Below are 20236 nucleotides of genomic sequence, written 5' to 3'. Positions count from 1 at the left end.
ATAGAGACAAACAATAATTCACACCTACAGTCAATTTAGAGCCACCAATTATCCTAACCTGCATGTCTTTGGACTGTGGGGGAAACCGGAGCACCTGGAGGAAACTTACGAAGACACGGGGAGAACATGCAAACTCCACACAGAAAGGCCCCTGTTGGCCACTGGGTTCAAACCCAGAACCTTCTTGCTGTGAGGAAACAGTGCTAACCACTACACCTCCGTGCCGCCCACCATAAATATAAAAACAATATTTTTGCAGCAGTATACTAATACATAGTGACTCTGTGTTGGCCCTTGTAAGCTTCAAGTCAGGTACAGCCAGAAGTCATCAGGATCTGCTGTATGAAATTTTGTTTTATAACTCGAGGATAGTTAGACAAGGGAGAAGTATCACATTCCTGTGGGTCCCAGCACACACGGGTATCCTGGGAAATGAGAGAGCAAATAAACTGGCTAAAGAAGCAAAATCAAGAAAGGAAATGTTGAAATCAATCTGAAACTATCAAAATAAGAGGGGAAATGTGGAGTGTGGAGAACGGCCGATCAGGAGTGGCAACAGAACTGGGACAATGCAATAAAAGGGAGACTCTTACACTCATTCCACAACAGCGTGGGTATGACAGGAAATAGGGGAACAAAACGGAAAGAGCAAGTCATAAGCAGGATGAGAATTGGGCACAGCAACCTTAACAGCACATTGCATGTCATGAGAAAACACCATACGCATCTTTACAATCAGTGCCATGAGGCTGAGACGGTAGAACATATCTTTATCTCATGCAGGAAATTTATAAAAGACATGAAATTATGACATGGTTACAGGAAAAAGGGCAGGAAGAGGAAACCTTAACAGTATATTAGAATGTGGAGACAGTGGTCAAGGGAGGAAACTCATGTTTAGCTTTTTATGGATGACTGGATTGGGAGAGGCTTTAAAATGGATCAAGACTGAGAAGGAATAAAACCTGAAGGTGGCAATAATGCAACATTGCGGATGTCAGCTGCTGTAAAATCCCAGAGAAGAAGAATTTGGAGGAGGTGGTGTACTTCTTCGAATTTTCTTCGATCGAGTTCAATATTTATTAGAACAAGTTGAAATATGATTTTTTTGTGTAAAATAAAGACTAAAGGTTTAATAAATCATAACTCAGCTTGGCTTGTGAATTCTGGTGCTACACTGTCCAATCTAAAGGAATCAGTTTTGTAGATTGTTAGAATAATGTCAGCTTGTTCTAGTTTCCTGTGATTATTTTATCTGTAACATAATGTTCCCTTGTAATCTTCCATCACTGACAAGCCTTAACTGTCTGGTGTTGTTTTAGTTTTTGCTCTCTTTCTCTTGCGTCCTCTGCATATCGCAGACCCGGTGTGGACCGGCCTAACCTTCTGTTTTGATACGCATTTGTAAACACTTTGCTTGAGAAGAGTCCTTTATATTCATCCTTTATCAGTAAACTTCAGATTGAATAAAACCTGACAGCTGTGTGTGTGTGTGTATGTGTATGTGTGTGTGTGTGTGTGTGTGTATGTGTGTGTGTGTGGGGTCTCATTTCTCTTTCTCCGGGCTCATAACCAATGACCAAGAGGACAAGGACAGACTAGTTGGAGACTGAACCCTAAGAATTTTGGAGACTTCATCCAGGATACAGTCAGTGGGTAAGTTGTTTTCTTTTTGACACTTTTCATGCTGTCTGTATCTGGAGGTAATTATTTTCAGTGAAGCCTAGAGTCTAGTTTTTATAGCGGTGTTTCCTCTCACACTGTAATATTATATGGTGGTGGTGTTTCCCTACTGAGTTCCCCGGATGTCCTTTTCCTTGTTGATCATTAACATTTGTTAAAGGGGTGGATCAGGGTCTTCCTACCCCAAACCTAATCCATGTGAACACTGCAAAAAATAAAAATCTTAGGAAGTTTATTTGTCTATTTTCAAGTCAAAACATCTCGCCACCCTTATTATAAGACACAATTGCCCAACAAGCAAAACCTCATTTAGCTAGAAAGGCTAGTTTTTAGACAGTCCATCTTGAAAAAGTCTTATTTGGAGCACCTTTGAAAATAAAACAAGTTTTTTTTTAAAACAAGTAAGTACATTTTGGACATTTGTCAAATGCGGTTCATCTTGTTTCAAGAAAAAAAAAACCCAAAGTATGCTTGTTTTGGGAATAAATGAACTTTACTGAAATCAGGCACCAACCAACCAACCAACCAACCAACCAAACAAACAAACAAATAGTCAGTGCCCCCAAAATGCATTGTTGCTTTGGCGTTGTGTAAGCACTGTAAGTCAAAATGCGTAGACGTTTGGGTCACCTTTCATATCCTAAGTTTACTGTGACTGTTTACTCAGTCATTCAGATTGAGATCCTTCTAGATGCTGTACAGACTCTAGACCAGACAAGTGCCTTCAAAAAGGCTATGAGTGAGTGGAGGCGTTTTAGTGAGGGCTTTTTGGAATGCTGTGAGTTAAGTTCAGTGTTTGTTTGTTTTTTTGTGCCTGATCTTGTAAACCCCTCGTACACATGAATAGTCAGTGCCCCCAAAATGCACTGTTGCTTTGCCATTGTGTAAGCACTGTAAGTCAAAATGCATAGACTTATTATTATTATTATTATTATTTTTTTTTATTTTTTTTTTTTTGTGCCTGAGGTCCTGGGGAAGTGGAATCTTAAGAGATGTTTTAATGTTTGAATGTTGAAATGGGAAAAAAAAAAAAACTTGTTGCAATGCTACACGTGTCATCAACTTGATTCAAGATAGTCTCTGGTCTCATATCTAGAGTATTTTACTAATTACAGGTCACAAAAGGAGAATCTTTTAAGCTAGCAATGCTTAGTTGTAGAATTTAACAATCCTAATATTAGTATATTTATCTTAAATTAGTTTTTACTGCTAAGACTTTGCCATGAATTTAAGTGAAATACCCTTAAAATGAAATAAATAAAAATGACTTGAATGGCTAAATGTAAGAAGTACGATCTTGTTATAAGAACTATTGTGATTATTTTGAGTTAATCAGATCTCGCATAATAAGTTCCCCAATCTTATTTTGGAATTATTTCATCTAAAAACAGGTTAGATTTTTCATCTTACTTTAAGAAATCTTACCAAGTCAAATTTGACTAGTTCCATTGGCAGATTTTTTTCACCTGATTCAAGCAAATATGCTTTGTTTTAATCTCATCTCATCTCATTATCTCTAGCCGCTTTATCCTGTTCTACAGGGTCGCAGGCGAGCTGGAGCCTATCCCAGCTGACTACGGGTGAAAGGCGGGGTTCACCCTGGACAAGTCACCAGGTCATCACAGGGCTGACACATAGACACAGACAACCATTCACACTCACATTCACACCTACGGTCAATTTAGAGTCACCAGTTAACCTAACCTGCATGTCTTTGGACTGTGGGGGAAACCGGAGCACCCGGAGGAAACCCACGCGGACACGGGGAGGACATGCAAACTCCGCACAGAAAGGCCCTCGCCGGCCACGGGGCTCGAACCCGGACCTTCTTGCTGTGAGGCGACAGCACTAACCACTACACCACCGTGTCGCCCTTGTTTTAATCTTTCATTTCTTATTTTTGAAAGGCCAATTTTTGCAGTGAAAAACCTTCAGATTGGATGTATTGTTGTGGACACAAGCTGTATGTAACCCTGTGGATAGATAATGTATTCAGAAGGTCTAAGGTCCTAGACTTTAAACCTTATTCAGGTGAAGGTAGTTTTGTCTAATGCAAAGTTCGTAAATGTGCCTCAATGATTTTAGATGGTATGGGAGATCTTAATTGGGACATAAATTATATGACTAAGGGGTACAACGTGTGGAGCACAATGAAGGTTGAATTGGAAAAGGGAAATAACTAAGGCTAAAAAGGTAAAAAGGTGTATTCCTAAATCTTCTAATACAAGCAGTCTGCACCGTACGATCTCAGTCAACAATTGTTAAAGAAGATGCACAGAGCCATGGCCTCACTTTTGTTTATAAATGCCTTGAGACCTCAAGAATGGCACAGGAATAGTTTTAAGCGTTAACAATAAAGTCACAGCAGGAAGTCTATCGGTCTCATCACCATTTCCGCTATACTAAAACACAGAGCTGACTGCAACTCCGATCCTCCATTTTAAGCTAATTTATCGCCATGACACATAGCTGTGTTGCTGGCGGGTGCAGCAACATGACAGAAGGTGGATTTACGTTGCATTCATGGCCCAAGAATGTTCAAACTGCAAAGATTTGGACGCGTTTTGCGAGAAGTTCACAGGCACATTGGGTGCCTACGAAGTGGTCTCTCCTCTGCTCTGCACATTTTACTGAAGACTCGTACGAGACCTCTGATCTGTTGAGGAGCGTTGGCTATAAGCCCGGATTGAAAGAGGGTGCAGTACCAACAATTAAAGGAAAAGAAAACTACAAGAAAAGGAAAGTATTAATTTAATTTAATTTAAAATTTTTTTAAAAGGAAAATAAGTTCAGTTGCACCAGTTCTCCCGGAGTGTGAGCCGAGGGTTGTTGGTAAAACCTGGGATGGAACGGGACAAGACATATTATCGCTCGGGCAGGGACCTCCCCGCGGTTGTTACTAAAACCGGTGACGTTCAGTTCCGTCCCGGGTTTTAGTAATTGCCTGAGCCGAGCAGTAATGGCGAAGTACTCAGTAGGGAGAAAATGGAGAATGAGTGGAGCAGCCGTCTGATTTCTACACTGGATATCGCTGCCATCTCGCCCTTACGTGGAAGAAGCAAATGAACGGAGAACTGAATGAACAACTGAAAGTCAGATTGTTTCAAAACAATCGGCCACAAGATCGGCCTTCAAGAAGCGAGAACACAGACGGATAAGCTCCGACTCTCATTTGGTTACAAAACAACAAAAACAGCACCACACGTTGTTTACCTGCATATAGATGAATACATGTAACTTGTATTGTGTGTTTAAGTTAGCGGTGTAAGATTATTTAATTTGCTTCAGAATGTGATTGTCTCAGTTTGTCTGATTATTTAATGAGCCTTTTACATTTTATCAGTGAAAATGCATGCATGTACATGTATGTTGCAGAAGTTATAACACCCATCCTGTTTTAATGAGAGTCAACCCACAATCAGTGAAGTCAAATCAGTCTTAGTTAAGCAAGTCGGTAACGGTATTTCTTACTTTCACCATAAATTTTTATCGATATGACTTTGGTCTATACAGTGGTATGCAAAAGTTTGGGCACCCCTGGTCAAAATTGCTGTTACTGTGAACAGTTAAGCAAGTTGAAGATGAAATGATCTCCAAAAGGCATAAAGTTAAACATGACTCATTCCCTTTATATTTTAAGCAAAAACAATTTTTTATTTTCATCTTTTACATTTTTAAAATGGGCGGCACGGTGGTGTAGTGGTTAGCGCTGTCGCCTCACAGCAAGAAGGTCCGGGTTCAAGCCCTGTGGCCGGCGAGGGCCTTTCTGTGCGGAGTTTGCATGTTCTCCCCGTGTCCACGTGGGTTTCCTCCGGGTGCTCCGGTTTCCCCCACAGTCCAAAGACATGCAGCTTAGGTTAACTGGTGACTCTAAATTGAGCGTAGGTGTGAATGTGAGTGTGAATGGTTGTCTGTGTCTATGTGTCAGCCCTGTGATGACCTGGCGACTTGTCCAGGGTGTACCCCGCCTTTCACCCGTAGTCAGCTGGGATAGGATCCAGCTTGCCTGCGACCCTGTAGAACAGGATAAAGTGGCTACAGATAATGAGAAGAGATGAGACATTTTTAAAATGACAATAAAAAGGAAAAGGGCCCAAAGCAAAAGTTTGGGCACCCTGCATGACTAGTACCTAGTAACACCCCCTTTGGCAAGTATCACAGCTTGTAAACACTTTTTGTAGCCAGCTAATAATCTTTCAGTTCTTACCTGGGGGATTTTCACACATTCGTCCTTGCAAAAGGCTTCCAGTTCTACAAGTTTCCTGGGCTGTCTTGCATGCACTGCTCTTTTGAGATCTATCCACAGATTTTCAATGATGTTTAGGTCAGGGGACTGTGAGGGCCCGGGCAAAACCTTCAGCTTGGGCCTCTTGAGGTATTCCACTGTAGATTTTGAGGTGTGTTTTGGATCATCGTCTTACTGTAGGACCCATCCTCTTTTTAACTTCAACTTTTTTACAGATGGTGTGATGTTTGCTTCCAGAGTTTGCTGGTATTTATTTGAATCCATGCTTCCCTCAACCAATGAAATGTGCCCTGTGCCACTGGCTGCAACACAACCCCAAAGCATGATCGATCCACACCCATGCTTCAGAGTCGGAGAGGTGTTCTTTTCCTGGAATTTGGCTCCCTTTTTTCTCCAAACATACCTTTGCACATTGTGGCCAAAAAGTTCTATTTTTCTATTTTATGTTTCCAAAATGCATCAACCTTATTTAGATGTTCATTTGCAAACTTCAGACGCTGAATTTTGTGGCTCGGACGCAGGAAAGGTTTTCTTCTGATGACTCTCCCATGAAGGTCATATTTGTTCAGGTGTCGCTGCAGAGTAGAACAGTGCACCACCACTCCAGGGTCTGCTAAATCTTTCTGAAGGTCTTTTGCAGTCAAACAGGGTTTTTATTTGCCTTTCTAACAATCCAATGAGCAGTTCTTTCAGAAAGTTTTCTTCATCTTCCAGACCTCACCTTGATCTCCACTGTTTCTGTTAACTGCCATTTCTTCATAACATTACAATCTGAGGAAACAGCTACCTGAAAACACTTTGCTACGTTCTTGTAGCCTTCTCCTGCTTTGTTGCTTAGAGGAGCCCATGGCTGTTGATGGGCAAGTTTGAGGAGTCAGAGAATTTATACAGCTTTGAAGTCTGCATCATCTGACCTTTCCTAATGAAGAATTTGAAGAAGCCACAGCTCAATAAGCTAATTAAGGTCTGGAACCTTGGTAAAAGTTACCTAAGAACTCAAATGTATTGGGGTGCCCAAACTTTCACATGATGTTCCTTTTCTTTTTTCACTCTCCAATTGTACAAAACAAAAATAATACACAAATCTTGCAGAAAACGCTGAAAAGAAATGTGTCATCCTTACTTTTATGCCTTTTGGTGATCAGTTGATCTTCTGCTCACTTAACTATTCATAGTAACAGACATTTCCAGTAAGGGTGCCCAAACTTTTGCATGCCACTGTAGCTGTCAAAGGCCTCAGCCTTAAAACCGGTTACCGCTGTGACGTCATGCACTCAGGGCTGGCTGGCTCAGCGGGGCAGTTCAAATGCCGACTTTGCGGTTGATTTAAACTCTCAAAAAATATATATTTTTTATTCCCATTTATGCAGCATACAAGCATCAAGGATGGAGATACTATCCACTCAGAAATTAATTTAAAAATAAAGGTTCTGCATATATCCTTTAAAGACACACAGCTGAGCATTTCTTCTCTCTACTCACCCATTCTTCTCTGTACCCACCCCATCTTCTCTGTACCCTCCCCTTCCTCTCTGGACCCTCCACTTCTTCTCTGTACCCTCCCCTTCCTCTCTGGACCCTCCAATTCTTCTCTGTACTCACCACTTCTTCTCTGTACCCACCTCTTCATCTTTGTACCCACCACTTCTCTGTACCCACCCCATCTTTGTACCCTCCACTTCTCTGTACCCACCCCATCTTCTCTGTTCCCTCCACTTCCTCTCTGTACTCTCCACTTCTTCTCTGTTCCCTCCACTTCTTCTCTATACCTATCACTTCTTCTCTATACCCTCCCCTTCCTCTCTGTATCCTCCACTTCTTCTCTGTACCCTCCACTTATTCTCTGTACCCACCTCTTTATCTGTGTACCCTTCACTTCTCTGTACCCTCTATTTCTTATGTGTACCCTCCACTTCTTCTCTGTATCCACTCATTCTTCTCTGTTCCCTCCACTTCTTCTCTGTACTGTCCACTTCTCTGTTCCCTCCCTTTATTCACTATACCCACCTCTTCTTCTCTGTACTCACCCCTCCTTCTCTGTACCCTCCACTTCTTCTCTGTACCCAGCCCTTCTGGACCGTCTTGCTCTTCTGAAAGCACTTTGACTAATACACATTTCCTTTTGTTCAAGTAGGTGCTAAAATGGTACTGTATAAGTAAAACCTCTGAAATTCACAAAATGTTTAAAAGTCTACCTTCCCTGAGTAATTCACATGCATTGGTTGACACTCTATGCTCATCCTCTCTTTATGTGCAAATTGCAGATCCCAATTTTCACCATATTCTGATATGTCCGTTACAGCACTCATGTACTGAAGAGGACCTTGTAACTGATGTTATCTCTCTGAATCCCAAAAATTATGTGCTCCCTAATTCTGAAGCAGAATCCTCTTATGTTTATTTCTGGTCCATCCTTGATAATTTCGAGGACTTTTGCATGCAGGCATTTAAAAAAAAAAATGCATACATTGTGGTGTACAAGCTCACTCATGTCATTAATTGCAAACAAGAGACTCAGGAATTAGGCTCGCTTTCTGTGGCCAGTTTCCATAAAGCATGGACTCAACATGCTGGGTAATCTCTAGATAAAGATATGTCTGTTGTATATGTGACTACGTTTTTGGGCAATATGTTAGAAGTGCACATGAAATTCACCACCACTGGCTTGTATGAATTAACTCCTCCATAGCTTGCCGAGCATGTTCGTGAATTAGAATTAGTTGGAGCTCTGCCAGTCAAAATGGGAACCCACCCTAAGCATAATGTTCTCATTGTTTCTTATCCAAAAGGTCAGACCCAACTCCCACACAATAAAGGCAAAAATAGGCACCCAGGCATCTGTCATTGTTGTGAAAACCAGGTCACTGGGCATGTGAATATTGTTCTCTGGGTCAGAAAACATCAACCTTCACAAAATATTAACACATCCTTCAAGCCAATCTCGAATGCCAGGCTCATCTCAGACCTCATTCATGCTTGTACTTTACCATCACAATTAGCCATGGTGAAGGTTAAAGGTCATGACTCTGATGAAAAGGAAGAGCGTAAGGGTACTACTCTTGCTGATGAGGTACCAAAATGGGCAGCTAGGGAGGGCTCACCCTGCCCTTTCACCTCCACTATGTTTGTTAATACTCTCACTCCCACTATAACTGTCCTTAAAGTTCTTCATAGATCACCTACGCCTGATGATCTCTGAAGCCCTGGGCTTCAAAGAAATGTTTTGTCAATGACATCCTCTCCTACACAATAAACATGCTCGTTCAGCTCTCCCTAAGTCTGTCCTGCCTTTTCTCATGTGACATTTTCATTTTAAAAGATGACAATAGATTTTTTTAACCTATTCTTATTTTCTCTTGTTCAAAGTTCAGTTCGCACAGGTTAAAATTAACTACTTCACATTCATAGTTCACAGTCCTAAAAGTGAACTCATCTCGTTCACTTTAATTTCTTCAAAAAATTTTAATGAACTGCACTGAATCCAGTGTGAAATTTGATCAGCAATTAAATTATCAAATGTAACCCACCATTCGAGAATTCTTGGAGTCTACTGATATAAGCAAACCAGTAGTGTCGCGCATCAGCACGCACTGCTGTCAGACAACACTGATCAAGACAAGGACAAATGATATTTTCGCCCATTATCTCTACTTCTCTTCATCGTTCACTCTTACCAGGGAGCTACACTCACAATCATGTTCATTAGTTGCAAACTGATTTGTTCAGTTGACCAAAAATATGATCACTTCCAAGGAACAGCACGCATTTAGCATGTTTATGTTCAACACTGCCTATTTTTTACACCATCTGATACTGTGTCTCTTATCTGTTCTCTGTCTGCTATCCCTCCTCTTCTTACCACTGACTGTTCTGTCTTTTTCAGTGCTTTGAGCAAATCTGTTATCTTTATGCTCATGGAAATTGTCATTTTGTTTTTTCCTTTTCTGTCTCCTGTTTGTTTTCTTTGTTATCTTTTCTTTCGGTTGATTTGTTTCTCTTTCCGAAGTGCCATTACGCTAAGCGTCCTTGGGTTGGTGAAAGGCCTGATATAAATTAAACTTCTTGTTGTTGCTGAACGTGACACATTCTGCGCTAATGCGGGTATCACGTTTCTGACAAGTGCGCGCACACAGGTTTTTTTTCTCTTTCTCAGGTGTAGCTTCACTCAAAATGACAAGCGTTTAACATTTGCATAACCATGTAAAGTTGCATAGGTGATAACTGTGCTGAAAAGATGATGAGTGAGATGATGAGGGGCATCCGCTTTGGCTTGGGACGAAAATTCTCGCAGCCTTCTGGAATTCTAGTATTAATTCTCGTATTAGCGTGGTGCTGTCTCCCACCTCTTGATATCCTGTGTCAGATCGTTGGTAACTCAGACTGCGTGCTCTGTTACTGATGTAACATGTACAGTACACCTGACCTGAAGATGTCCAACATCACCATCTGTAGTTATTCTGATTGAATAAAAGTCAACAGCGTTAGAATAATGTCAGCTTGTTCTAGTTTCCTGTGATTATTTTATCTGTAACATAACGTTCCCTTGAAATCTTCCATCACTGACAAGCCTTAACTGTCTGGTGTTGTTTTAGTTTTTGCTCTCTTTCTCTTGCGTCCTCTGCATATCGCAGACCCGGTGTGGACCGGCCTAACCTTCTGTTTTGATACGCATTTGTAAACACTTTGCTTGAGAAGAGTCCTTTATATTCATCCTTTATCAGTAAACTTCAGATTGAATAAAACCTGACAGCTGTGTGTGTGTCTCATTTCTCTCTTTCTTCAGGCTCGTAAACAATGACCAAGAGGACAAGGACAGACTGGAGACTGAACCCAAACACAGACCTTTATTAAATTTAAAAGACTTGTGTTAGCGCGGTTAAACCGGGCCGAAAGCCAAACCGCTCCGCATACTGAGATCATGAAACACACACCCTATGTCGTGAGATAGCAGTCCATTTGAGGCACTGCACCCTCCTCATGTGTCCCATAAAGCAAATCAGACGCCACCATCTCACCCGGGTATTCAGGCTCGAGCGGGGATACGCAGTTAATTAATGCTTTTTCTCCCCTACGCTTTGGCAAAACGGACAAATCTTGTTTAAACTACATTCATTTCTAATTTACGTATTTATTCACTCATTTATATTTGTCTCTCTGTTTGTTATCCGCACTGCAGATGTGAAAAAGCAGACCTACGGCAATAAAACTGTCTAAAGAGCGACATCTAGTGGACAACACAGTCAACAACGCATGATTATTCCTTGAACCTCCTGTAATATTTGTTTTTTTCCACTAGATGTCTCTGTAGATACATGTCTTTAAATATGTTCTTTGTTCTGTTAGTTTTGGAGTAAAGACTGCAGGCAGCATGAAGTTGTCGGTGAGTTTCATTTTCTTTGAGCTTCAGTGATGCTGATGTTCTCCATCTTCATTCTCATTATTTTTCTGTGTTTGTTTTAGTACTTTAATTGTCTTTTAAGATGGACAAATTTTGTTTAGGTTGAGATTTCTGATATATGTTTTTTATTTTGAAGCTTTAAATATAATCTGACTTTTTTATTCAAGGTCTTCAGTGTGATCTTGATTACAGTGGGTAAGTCAAATCAAATCTATTACTACTGATGTCAACAGGCCTTTGTGGGTGTTAGTGACTGTTGTAATAAGTTTTATGTCTGCTTTGCAGGAACCCTTTCCCAAAACCAGGCAGCTTCGCCTCCTAAGTCCTATGGTGAGTTTTAAAATTTCCCAGCTGATGTGTTAAACCATGTTGTAGAAACTAATGTTCTATGTTAATATTACACAGTGAAAAGCAAACTCTCATCATAAACCAAATAATAATGTAAACATACAGTATTGTATCTTTAATTATAAAGTTATTATATCTTTGTTCTCAGTTTGTTGCACTCAGTGGTTTGACCGTGATGATTCAAATGGATTTGGAGATTATGAAACACTCAAAGAGCTGAGAACAGAATATCCAGGGAAGATCTGCGCCAAGCCTTTAGCCATTGAGGTTCAGACTCTCTCTGGTCTTTCAGCCTTATCCACTGGACAGTCATTTCAATAGTGAGTTTTCTTTTATAGTCTTCCATGTTGCAGTTTTAAAATTGGGGTTAAACAGCTTTCAGGACTCAGATTAATCAGAAGGCGTTTCATTTCTATAACAACAGCTGTGACAGCGTGACAGCTACAGATCACAGGTTTATACTAATATGCTTTAAGGTTAATTCTATAGTAACAGCTCATTCACAGGGACTTGTGTTCTGGCTGCTCCACATAAAGGGATTCAGATCTATGTGCGAACCCCATTTCCAGTAAAGTTGGGATATTTTCCAAAATGGAACAAAAACAAAAATCTGTGATTTGTTAATTCATGTGAACCTTTATTTAAATGACAAAAGGAAAAGGAAAGATTTTCAATAGTTTTACTGACCAACTTAATTGTATTTTGTAAAAATAAATGAAGTTAGAATTTGATGCCTGAAACACATTCAAAAAAGTTGGGACAGAGGCAAAATAAGACTGAAAAGTTTATCGGATATTCAAGTAACACCATTCTGGAAGATTCCACAGTAAGCAAGTTAATTGGTATCATTATTGGGTTTAAAAGGAGCAGCACCAAAGGCTCAGTCTTTGCAAGCAAGGATGGGGCGTGGCTCACTGCTTTGTGCCAAAATTCATGAGAGAATTGTCTGTCAATTCAAGAAGAACACTTCTCAATGAAAGATTTTAGGTTGTCCAAAATTGGCAGTGCATAATATTGTGAAAAGTTTCAGGGAATTCGGACACATCTCAATGCGTAAGGCAAGGCAAGGCAAGGCAAGTTTATTTATATAGCACATTTCATACACAATGGCAGTTCAATGTGCTTTACAGAAATAAAAACAAAAACAGTAAACAATAGAGAAATAAAATTACATAAAATAATTTTATCTTTATTCTAAAATAATTAATTAAAAGAATTAAAAGAATTAAAAGAAAATAATAAGAATTAAACAATAGTAGAAATAAAATATTAAAATGCCAAAAAGAAAAAGGAGAAAAAGAAAGAGAAAGAGAAAAAAAAAAACCTAGCAGAATAAAATAGAATAAAGTTAAAATAAATTTAAAACATGCAGAGAAAAAGATTATAAAAAAAAATATTAATTATTTAACAGAAAGCATCTGAAAACAGCTTGGTCTTTAACCTAGATTTGAAGCTGCCAACAGCAGGAGCATTTTTAATGTCCTCTGGGAGTTGGTTCCATAGCTGCACTGCATAGTAGCTAAAAGCTGCTTCACCACACTTTGTTTTAACAACAGGTTTTAATAGTAAATTTTTCTGTTGCGATCTGGTAGATCTGATTGGGTTAGGCCGCTGCAACATATCAGAGAGGTAATTGGGCCCTGTACCATTTAGAGATTTGTACACCAGCAGCAATGCTTTAAAGTCAATTCTGTAGCTTACTGGAAGCCAGTGAAGGGACCTTAGAATTGGAGTAATGTGCTCTGTCCTTTTTGTTCGTGTAAGAACCCTCGCCGCTGCATTTTGAACCAGCTGAAGTCGTTTGATGGTCTTTTTTGGCAGGCCTGTGAAAAGGCCATTGCAGTAATCAACCCTACTAGAGATGAAGGCATGTATTAGTTTTTCCAGATCATGTTTTGACATAAGTCCTCTTAGTTTGGAAATGTTTTTTAGGTGATAAAATGCCGTTTTAGTGATTGCTTTCATGTGACTGTCAAAGTTTAGCTCGCTGTCAATGAAAACACCAAGATTTTTAACCATTTCTTTAGTTTTAATCCCTTTTGTGTCAAGAATAGTGGTAATCCTGAGTCTTTCATCTTTTTTTCCAAATAGAATTATTTCTGTTTTATCTGTGTTCAGCTGAAGAAAATTTTGTGACATCCAGCTATTGATTTGATCGATACACTGGTAGAGACATTCAAGGGGGGCATAATCATTTGGTGATAGAGCAAAATAAATTTGGGTATCATCTGCATAGCAGTGATACAAAATTGAATTTTTATTGATAATTTGCCCAAGTGGGAGCATATAAAGGTTGAAAAGTAATGGTCCAAGAATCGACCCCTGGGGGACACCACAGGTCAAGGGCATTGACGTTGAGGAACAATTTCCCAGGGTAACAAAGAAGCTTCTATCTTTTAAGTATGATTTTAACCAATTGATAACTTTACCAGTCAATCCAACCCAGCGTAAAGGGCAAGGCCAGAAACCACTGTTGAATGGGCGAGACCTTTGAGCCCTCACGTGCCACTGCTTGAGAAACCGTCATGCTAATTTGACATAGACATCCTCTATTGTCACTTGGTATGCAACAAGTGTACACAACGAAATTTCATTGCAATTTGGCTCAGCATGGAATTAAATATATATTAAAATATGCAGCAGCAAAAATATTACAAAGTGACCTGTGGAATTAGGAATTGTTGAAGTGTAAATAGAAGTTTAGAGTTCAGTTTGATTTAGAGTTTGGATTTGGAGTTCAGCAGTCTGGTGACCTGGGGGGAAAAGCTGTTACAGAACCTGGTGGTCCTGCACCGAATGCTGCGGAACCTCTTTCCAGAGGCCAGGAGGAAGAACAGTCCATAGTGAGGGTGTGAGGGGTCACTGATGTTTCTGGCTTGGGACATGCAGCGCTTAGGTGCAATGTCCTGAATGGAGGGAAGAGAAGTCCCAATGATCTTCTCTGCTGTCCTCACTGCTCTCCTCACATTCTTCCAGTCAGAAGCACTGCAGCCTCCACACCACACAGAGATGCAGCTGGTTAGAACGCTCTCTATGGTGCTTCTGTAGAATGTAGTGAGGATGGGTGGAGGCAAGTAGGCTCTCCTCATCCTACTCAGGAAGTGGAGATGCTGCTGTGCCTTCTTGACCAGTGACAGTGTTCACAGACCAGGTGAAGTTGTCTGTGATGTGCACCCCCAGGAACTTGGTGCTATTTACCATCTCCACAGCCGTGTTGTTGATGAGAAGTGGAGCGTGGCTGGGCTGGTTCTTCCTAAAGTCGACAATGAGGATCAGGTTGTTTTCTCTGCACCAGCCCACCTGCTGCTCCACCTCCTCTCTGTAGGCCAGGTCATTGTCGTCCCTGATGAGGCCCACCACTGTTGTGTCATCTGCAAACTTCACAATGTGGTTGCTGGTAGCCCTGGGTACGCAGTCATGTGTCATCAGAGTGAACAGCAGAGGGCTCAGGACACAGCCCTGAGGGGAGCCTGTGCTGAGGGTGATGACACTGGAGGTATTCTGTCCGACCTGCACTGACTGTGTTCTTTCAGTGAGGAAGTCTAGCAGCCAGTTGCACAGGGGGGTGCTGAAGCCCAGGGGTCCCAGTTTGTTCACCAGATGCTGTGGAATGATGGTATTAAATGCTGAACTGAAATCCAGAAACAGCATCCGCACATGACTGTTATTCTCCTCCAGGTATGCAAGGCTCAGGTGAAGACCAGAAGAGATGGCATCCTCAGTGGAGCAGTTTGGCTGGTAGGCAAACTGGAAGGGGTTAAACGTGGGAGGGAGCCTGGAGGTGATGTGCTCCTTTACTAGCCTCTCAAAGCACTTCACCATAATGGGAGTGAGTGCGACAGGCCGGTAGTCATTGAGTGATGTGATTTGAGGTTTGTTTGGCACTGGGATGATGGTGGCAGTCTTGAAACATGATGGGACTTTGGGTTGATCCAGTGAGGTGTTGAAAATGTCTGATAGAACATAAGCCAGTTGGTCTGCACATTCCCTGAGCACCCAACCAGGAATATTGTTGGGGCCCGGGGCCTTCCGTGTGTTGACTCTCCTCAGAGTACTCCACACCTCAGCTGTATCAAGACAGAGTGCCTTTTCATCCTGATGGGGATGCTTTTCACTGCAGGAGTGCTATTTAGTGCCTCAAACCTCCCAAAGAAGTTATTGAGTTCATTGAGGAAGTCCACGTCATCATTACACTCGGGAGGGGAGGGGAGTTTATGATAGCCCGTATGCCTTGCCACATATCCCTGGTGTTAGTAGCGTCATGGAAAAAGTCCTGAATTTTTTGACTGTGAGCACGCTTTGCTAGTCTGATGGCATGGTTCAAGTTGGCTCTCGCTGTTCTCAGTGCCTTCTCGTCACCAGACTTGAAGGCTGAGTTCCTTTGAGCCCTCAGGTGGCACTGCCTGAGAAACCGTCATGCTAATGTGACAAATATAGTTGTAGTGAACCTCTGATGTGGGTGGAGTACTGAAGCATGGCAGGTGGGAAATGATGTTAACACAGACTGTATTTTCAATTGTGTGTTTGCTTTTCAGCTTTAGTAATCTCGTTCGCTTTCTCACACACATACGCGCATGCTCTGGTTGGGAGAGATCCTCTCTCATTGCTCTCTTCCTCCTTTTCTACCTTTCATCCTCACTGCAAAACACACAGACACAACATTAATTGCCAACAGGTGTACTGACTTTGCCACTCACCTTCCCTGGCCCCACCCACCATTCACAAACTGATGCTTGGCCATGCCACCGCTGCCACAGTAGCCACATGGGCTTGGGAGTATTTCGGAAAACCGCTGTCAATTAACACAGTCCGCCGCTGCATCCAGAAATGCAACCTGAAACTGTATTACACAAGGAGGAAGCCGTTCATCAGTTCTATGCAGAAATGCCACTGATTTCTCTGGGCCTGAACTCCTCTCAGATGGACTGAAAGACAGTGGAAACATGTGCTGTGGTCAGATGAGTCACATTTCAGCTCGTTTTCGGGAAAACCGGACAGCGAGTTCTCAGTGCCAAATGTGAACATATCCATCCAGTTTGTTGTCAGAGGAAGGTGTAGAAGCAGCATCTGTGATGGTTTTGGGGGGATCAGTGCCCACGGCATGGGTGAGTTATATGTGTGTGAAGGTACCATTGATGCGGAGGCGTATATTGGAATTTTAGCGACATATGTTACTACTGAGGTGACCTCTTTTCATGGGAAATCCATACTGATTTGAGCAGGACAATGCCATGCCTCATTCTGCAGGGGCTACAATGGTGTAGCTTCATAGACACAGAGTGAGTGTGCTTAACTGGCCTGCTGCCAGTCCACATCTGTCTCCTATTGAGAATGTATTGCACAACCTTTTTTTTTTTTTTTTTTTACAATTTTATTTGTTTTGTTTTATTGTTTATTGCAAATACAAGAACAAAATTGGCTTAACAAAATATAACAAATACAAAACATGCAGGGGAGGCCTGAAACCTGATGTTTTTTTGAGGGTCTCCCCTTGTTAAAATAAAAATGACAATATTAGGGTCAACTTTATGAATACATAGTAAAATAACAATAATGACATCGATTTGCTGAAAATATGATAGGGTTAAGCTAAAGATCGACAAGTCTAATATTAAACATGAAAACATCATCATTTATGAACAATTTATTTATAACAAGGATTTGGAAAGATAGATCAGTGTAATTTTGTAGTTGGATTATACAAGATTTCCTTTATCAGTTGCTTCTTGAAAATATAAAGAGGAGAATCAGACAACAGAGACCACAGACTGTTGGGCAGCTGAAGTCTTGTATCAAGCAAAAATGGACAAAAATTCCAATAGTAAAACTGAGACAATTCGTATCCTCAGATCCCATATGATTTAAAAAGTGATATTAAAGGAAAGGTGATGTAATACAATGGTAATAATGCCTCTGTCCCAACTATTTTGAGTATGTTGTAGGCATCAAATTAAAACTTTCATTTATATTTACAAAATACAATTAAGCTCATCAGTAAAATGATTGAAAAACTTTTCTTTCTGCTTTTGTCAGTTAAGTAAAGGTTCACGTGAATTAACAAATCACAGATTTTTGTTTTTTATTGCATTTTGGAAAATATCCCAACTTTTCTGGAAACAGGGTTTGTAGTAGTTATGATCTGTAAGGAGGTTTCTGGAAAGTTTATGGATGGAGTTTCCGGTGTTGGTGTTTTAACAGTCAGCGGTGAAGCTGTAAAGTTTGTGACATCTTCAGGACTGGAGTTAATGCTATGCAGTTTCTAGATACCAATAACTGTGGGTAAATTACTGTGGTATAAAACGGGTGGACATGCTGTTCTAGGAAAAGCAGCTTCAGGCTGGTAACAGGAACGCTGCATCAACACACTGGCCATCATTCAGTATTTAACTGTAACAGTTTACTTGTGTAACCCTAGTCTTGACTTCTGAACATTGTGGTGCAAACCATTACAGCTGCTTCTAGAACACTGTAGAACCTGTTGGAATTAGAACTGTTCTGTGTTTTATAGATCAGATTCTTCATGTCCTATGAAATTGAAACATGGTTCTGTAAAATCTCTCTCTCTCTCTCTCTCTCTCTCTCTCTCTCTCTCTCTCAGCTATGACACGGCGAATGGCTTTGCCTGTGTGAATCGTTATCAGGAAAATAAAAAGTGTCTGGATTACAAGGTGCGTTTTCAGTGCCAATGTCCGTGGTCCCGAGCAGCTGCAGCCGTCAAGAACTAAAAGGTTCACCTGTGTCTCCCCTCATCTTTCTGCAACATTCTGAATTCTTATTGTTTCATGTCTCTTTTAATTAATAACTTGAATCTGTGTGTGTATGAGAACAAGTGCTCAAGAACATGTACAGAACAAACTTGATCAATTGCATTTGATTTTGAAGATTAACTGCTTGAACAATGAGTTTGCTCTTTAATGAGAAACTGATGAAACAATAAAACAAGTTACTGGCCTTCAGTCCTGCTGCTTGTCTGATTCTTGATCTCTACTCAGATGGGATTAGTTTTCCATGGAGTATCTCTGGGATATTGGTCTCCTCCAAATCAGTCATGTCAATGGTGGTGTAGGTTTTTAATGAATGGCATATGTGCAGGTCTCCGATGCAGTGTTTACCTTCTCTAAACTGAGCAGTATAAATACTGTAACTCCAGGTAGTCCTGTCTGAACTGCCATGTCAGGAGGGATTGGGTTCTATCTTGTGGAAAAGGGGTTTTGTGCTCTTTAGTCAGTGTAAAGGCAACCCAGAAAGTGCTCACTCCTCGTTTATTGTCCCCTGCTGAAAAACACCACTGAGGTTAACATGCAAAACAAGTGCATATGGACAACATTTTAAATAACATGCCCATCTGTGTGATGATACATAGGACAATACTCAAACCATGGCATTTCTTTAGTTCGAGATCTTTGTATTGAGATCCTGAGATTGACCCCTGTGACCAATAGCTTTGAAACTTTTCTGTCTGTGTGACAGAAGGCCTAACTTCTGTCAAAACTAACTAACTGCTAGCTACAGTGGTGCTTATTATAACAGCAACGGGATGGGGCAACATCTGCATGTTAATGCTGAGGGTTTGGAAGTGGGATGTTCAATGGTCAGGTGTCCATGTTCTTCAGCCAATATTGTGTACTGTATATGTGACTGATGGTGTCTGATCATCCTTCCCTCACACCTCACACCCACAAGGACATACTGAAATCAGTGCTCAGCGCTGTTGGCATTCAGACTGTGGTAGTTTTCCAGAAAGAGCAGACATGCCTGATTTAAAAAGGAGGGGGAAAAAGGACAAGGGATGTGTCTTCCTGTTCCTCTGTCCAGTGAAATAACCACATGTGAAAGGTGTGTAGTCCAATAAAATCACCTGTTTGGGACACTGTGTGTAACTGTCCCTGTGTCTGACCAGAGAGCTGTGATGATCATTTTGAGGGAACTGCCTACAGATGAGGAGAGAATTTACAACCCCCTCTAATTCACAGTAATTAATGGAATCGTTTCAGTAACTGATTTATTCTGTATTTGTGAGTGTTGTAGGATTCCTGTAGGATAATTAGAGTCAAGTAGAATTAGCAAGATTAAGACTGCAGTACAAGAACACTCTCCTCAAAGGCTGAGATGCTTTTCTGCTCACCACGGTTGTAAAGAGTGCTTCTTTGAGTTACTATAGACTTCCTGTCAGCTCAGACCAGTCCCATTATTCTCCTCTCCAGGATGTTTTCTGCTTTTCGCACCAGTCTGTGTAACTCTTGAGACTGTTGTGTGTGAAAATCCCAGATCAGCAGTTTCTGAAAAACTCAAACCAGCCCATCTGAAACTAACAACCTGCCACAGTTAAAGTCACACAGATCAGACTTTTTCTTCATTCTGATGTTTGATGTGAACATTAACTGAAGCTCTTGACATGTATGTGCATGATTTTATGCACCGTGCAGCTGTCACATGATTGGCTGATGAGATAACTGCATGAATGAGCAGGTGTACAGGTGTTCCTAATAAAATGGACAGTGAGTGTATTGGAGCTATGGGTTGAAAAAATTAATTACACCATTTCGATCAAATTTTATTCT

General features: G+C 40.9%; 1 protein-coding gene across 2 annotated transcripts; it reads left to right on the top strand.

Moving 5' to 3' along the window:
- Window positions 1-713: 713 nt before the first annotated feature.
- On the top strand, window positions 714-18619 carry si:dkey-205h13.2 (cartilage intermediate layer protein 1). Of its 2 annotated transcripts, none has more exons than XM_060900519.1 (7): window positions 714-1038; window positions 1587-1656; window positions 11106-11309; window positions 11495-11522; window positions 11613-11657; window positions 11824-11995; window positions 18274-18619. In XM_060900519.1, the coding sequence occupies exons 3-7, from the start codon at window positions 11298-11300 to the stop codon at window positions 18398-18400; spliced, it is 384 nt and encodes a 127-aa protein (XP_060756502.1). In that variant the 5' UTR covers window positions 714-1038; window positions 1587-1656; window positions 11106-11297; the 3' UTR covers window positions 18401-18619. The 2 variants fall into 2 exon arrangements, with proteins under 2 accessions (XP_060756502.1, XP_060756501.1); XM_060900518.1 differs by having other exon boundaries at window positions 1585-1656; window positions 11273-11309.
- The last annotated feature ends 1617 nt before the right edge of the window (window positions 18620-20236 follow it).

This window comes from Neoarius graeffei, chromosome 19 (assembly GCF_027579695.1).
Source record: "Neoarius graeffei isolate fNeoGra1 chromosome 19, fNeoGra1.pri, whole genome shotgun sequence".
NCBI lineage: Eukaryota > Metazoa > Chordata > Actinopteri > Siluriformes > Ariidae > Neoarius > Neoarius graeffei.
Note: the sequence above shows the minus strand (reverse complement) of the source record. Positions and strands in the feature narration are given on the sequence as shown.

Bases quoted from the DNA above. Each gene is read 5' to 3' on its own strand.
- si:dkey-205h13.2 (XM_060900518.1), top strand. From the start codon at position 995: ATGTCAGCTGCTGTAAAATCCCAGAGAAGAAGAATTTGGAGGAG. The intron at 11,523-11,612 runs GTAAGTCAAATC...TCTGCTTTGCAG, and splicing joins TGTGATCTTGATTACAGTGG to GAACCCTTTCCCAAAACCAG. The intron at 11,996-18,273 runs GTGAGTTTTCTT...TCTCTCTCTCAG, and splicing joins ACTGGACAGTCATTTCAATA to CTATGACACGGCGAATGGCT.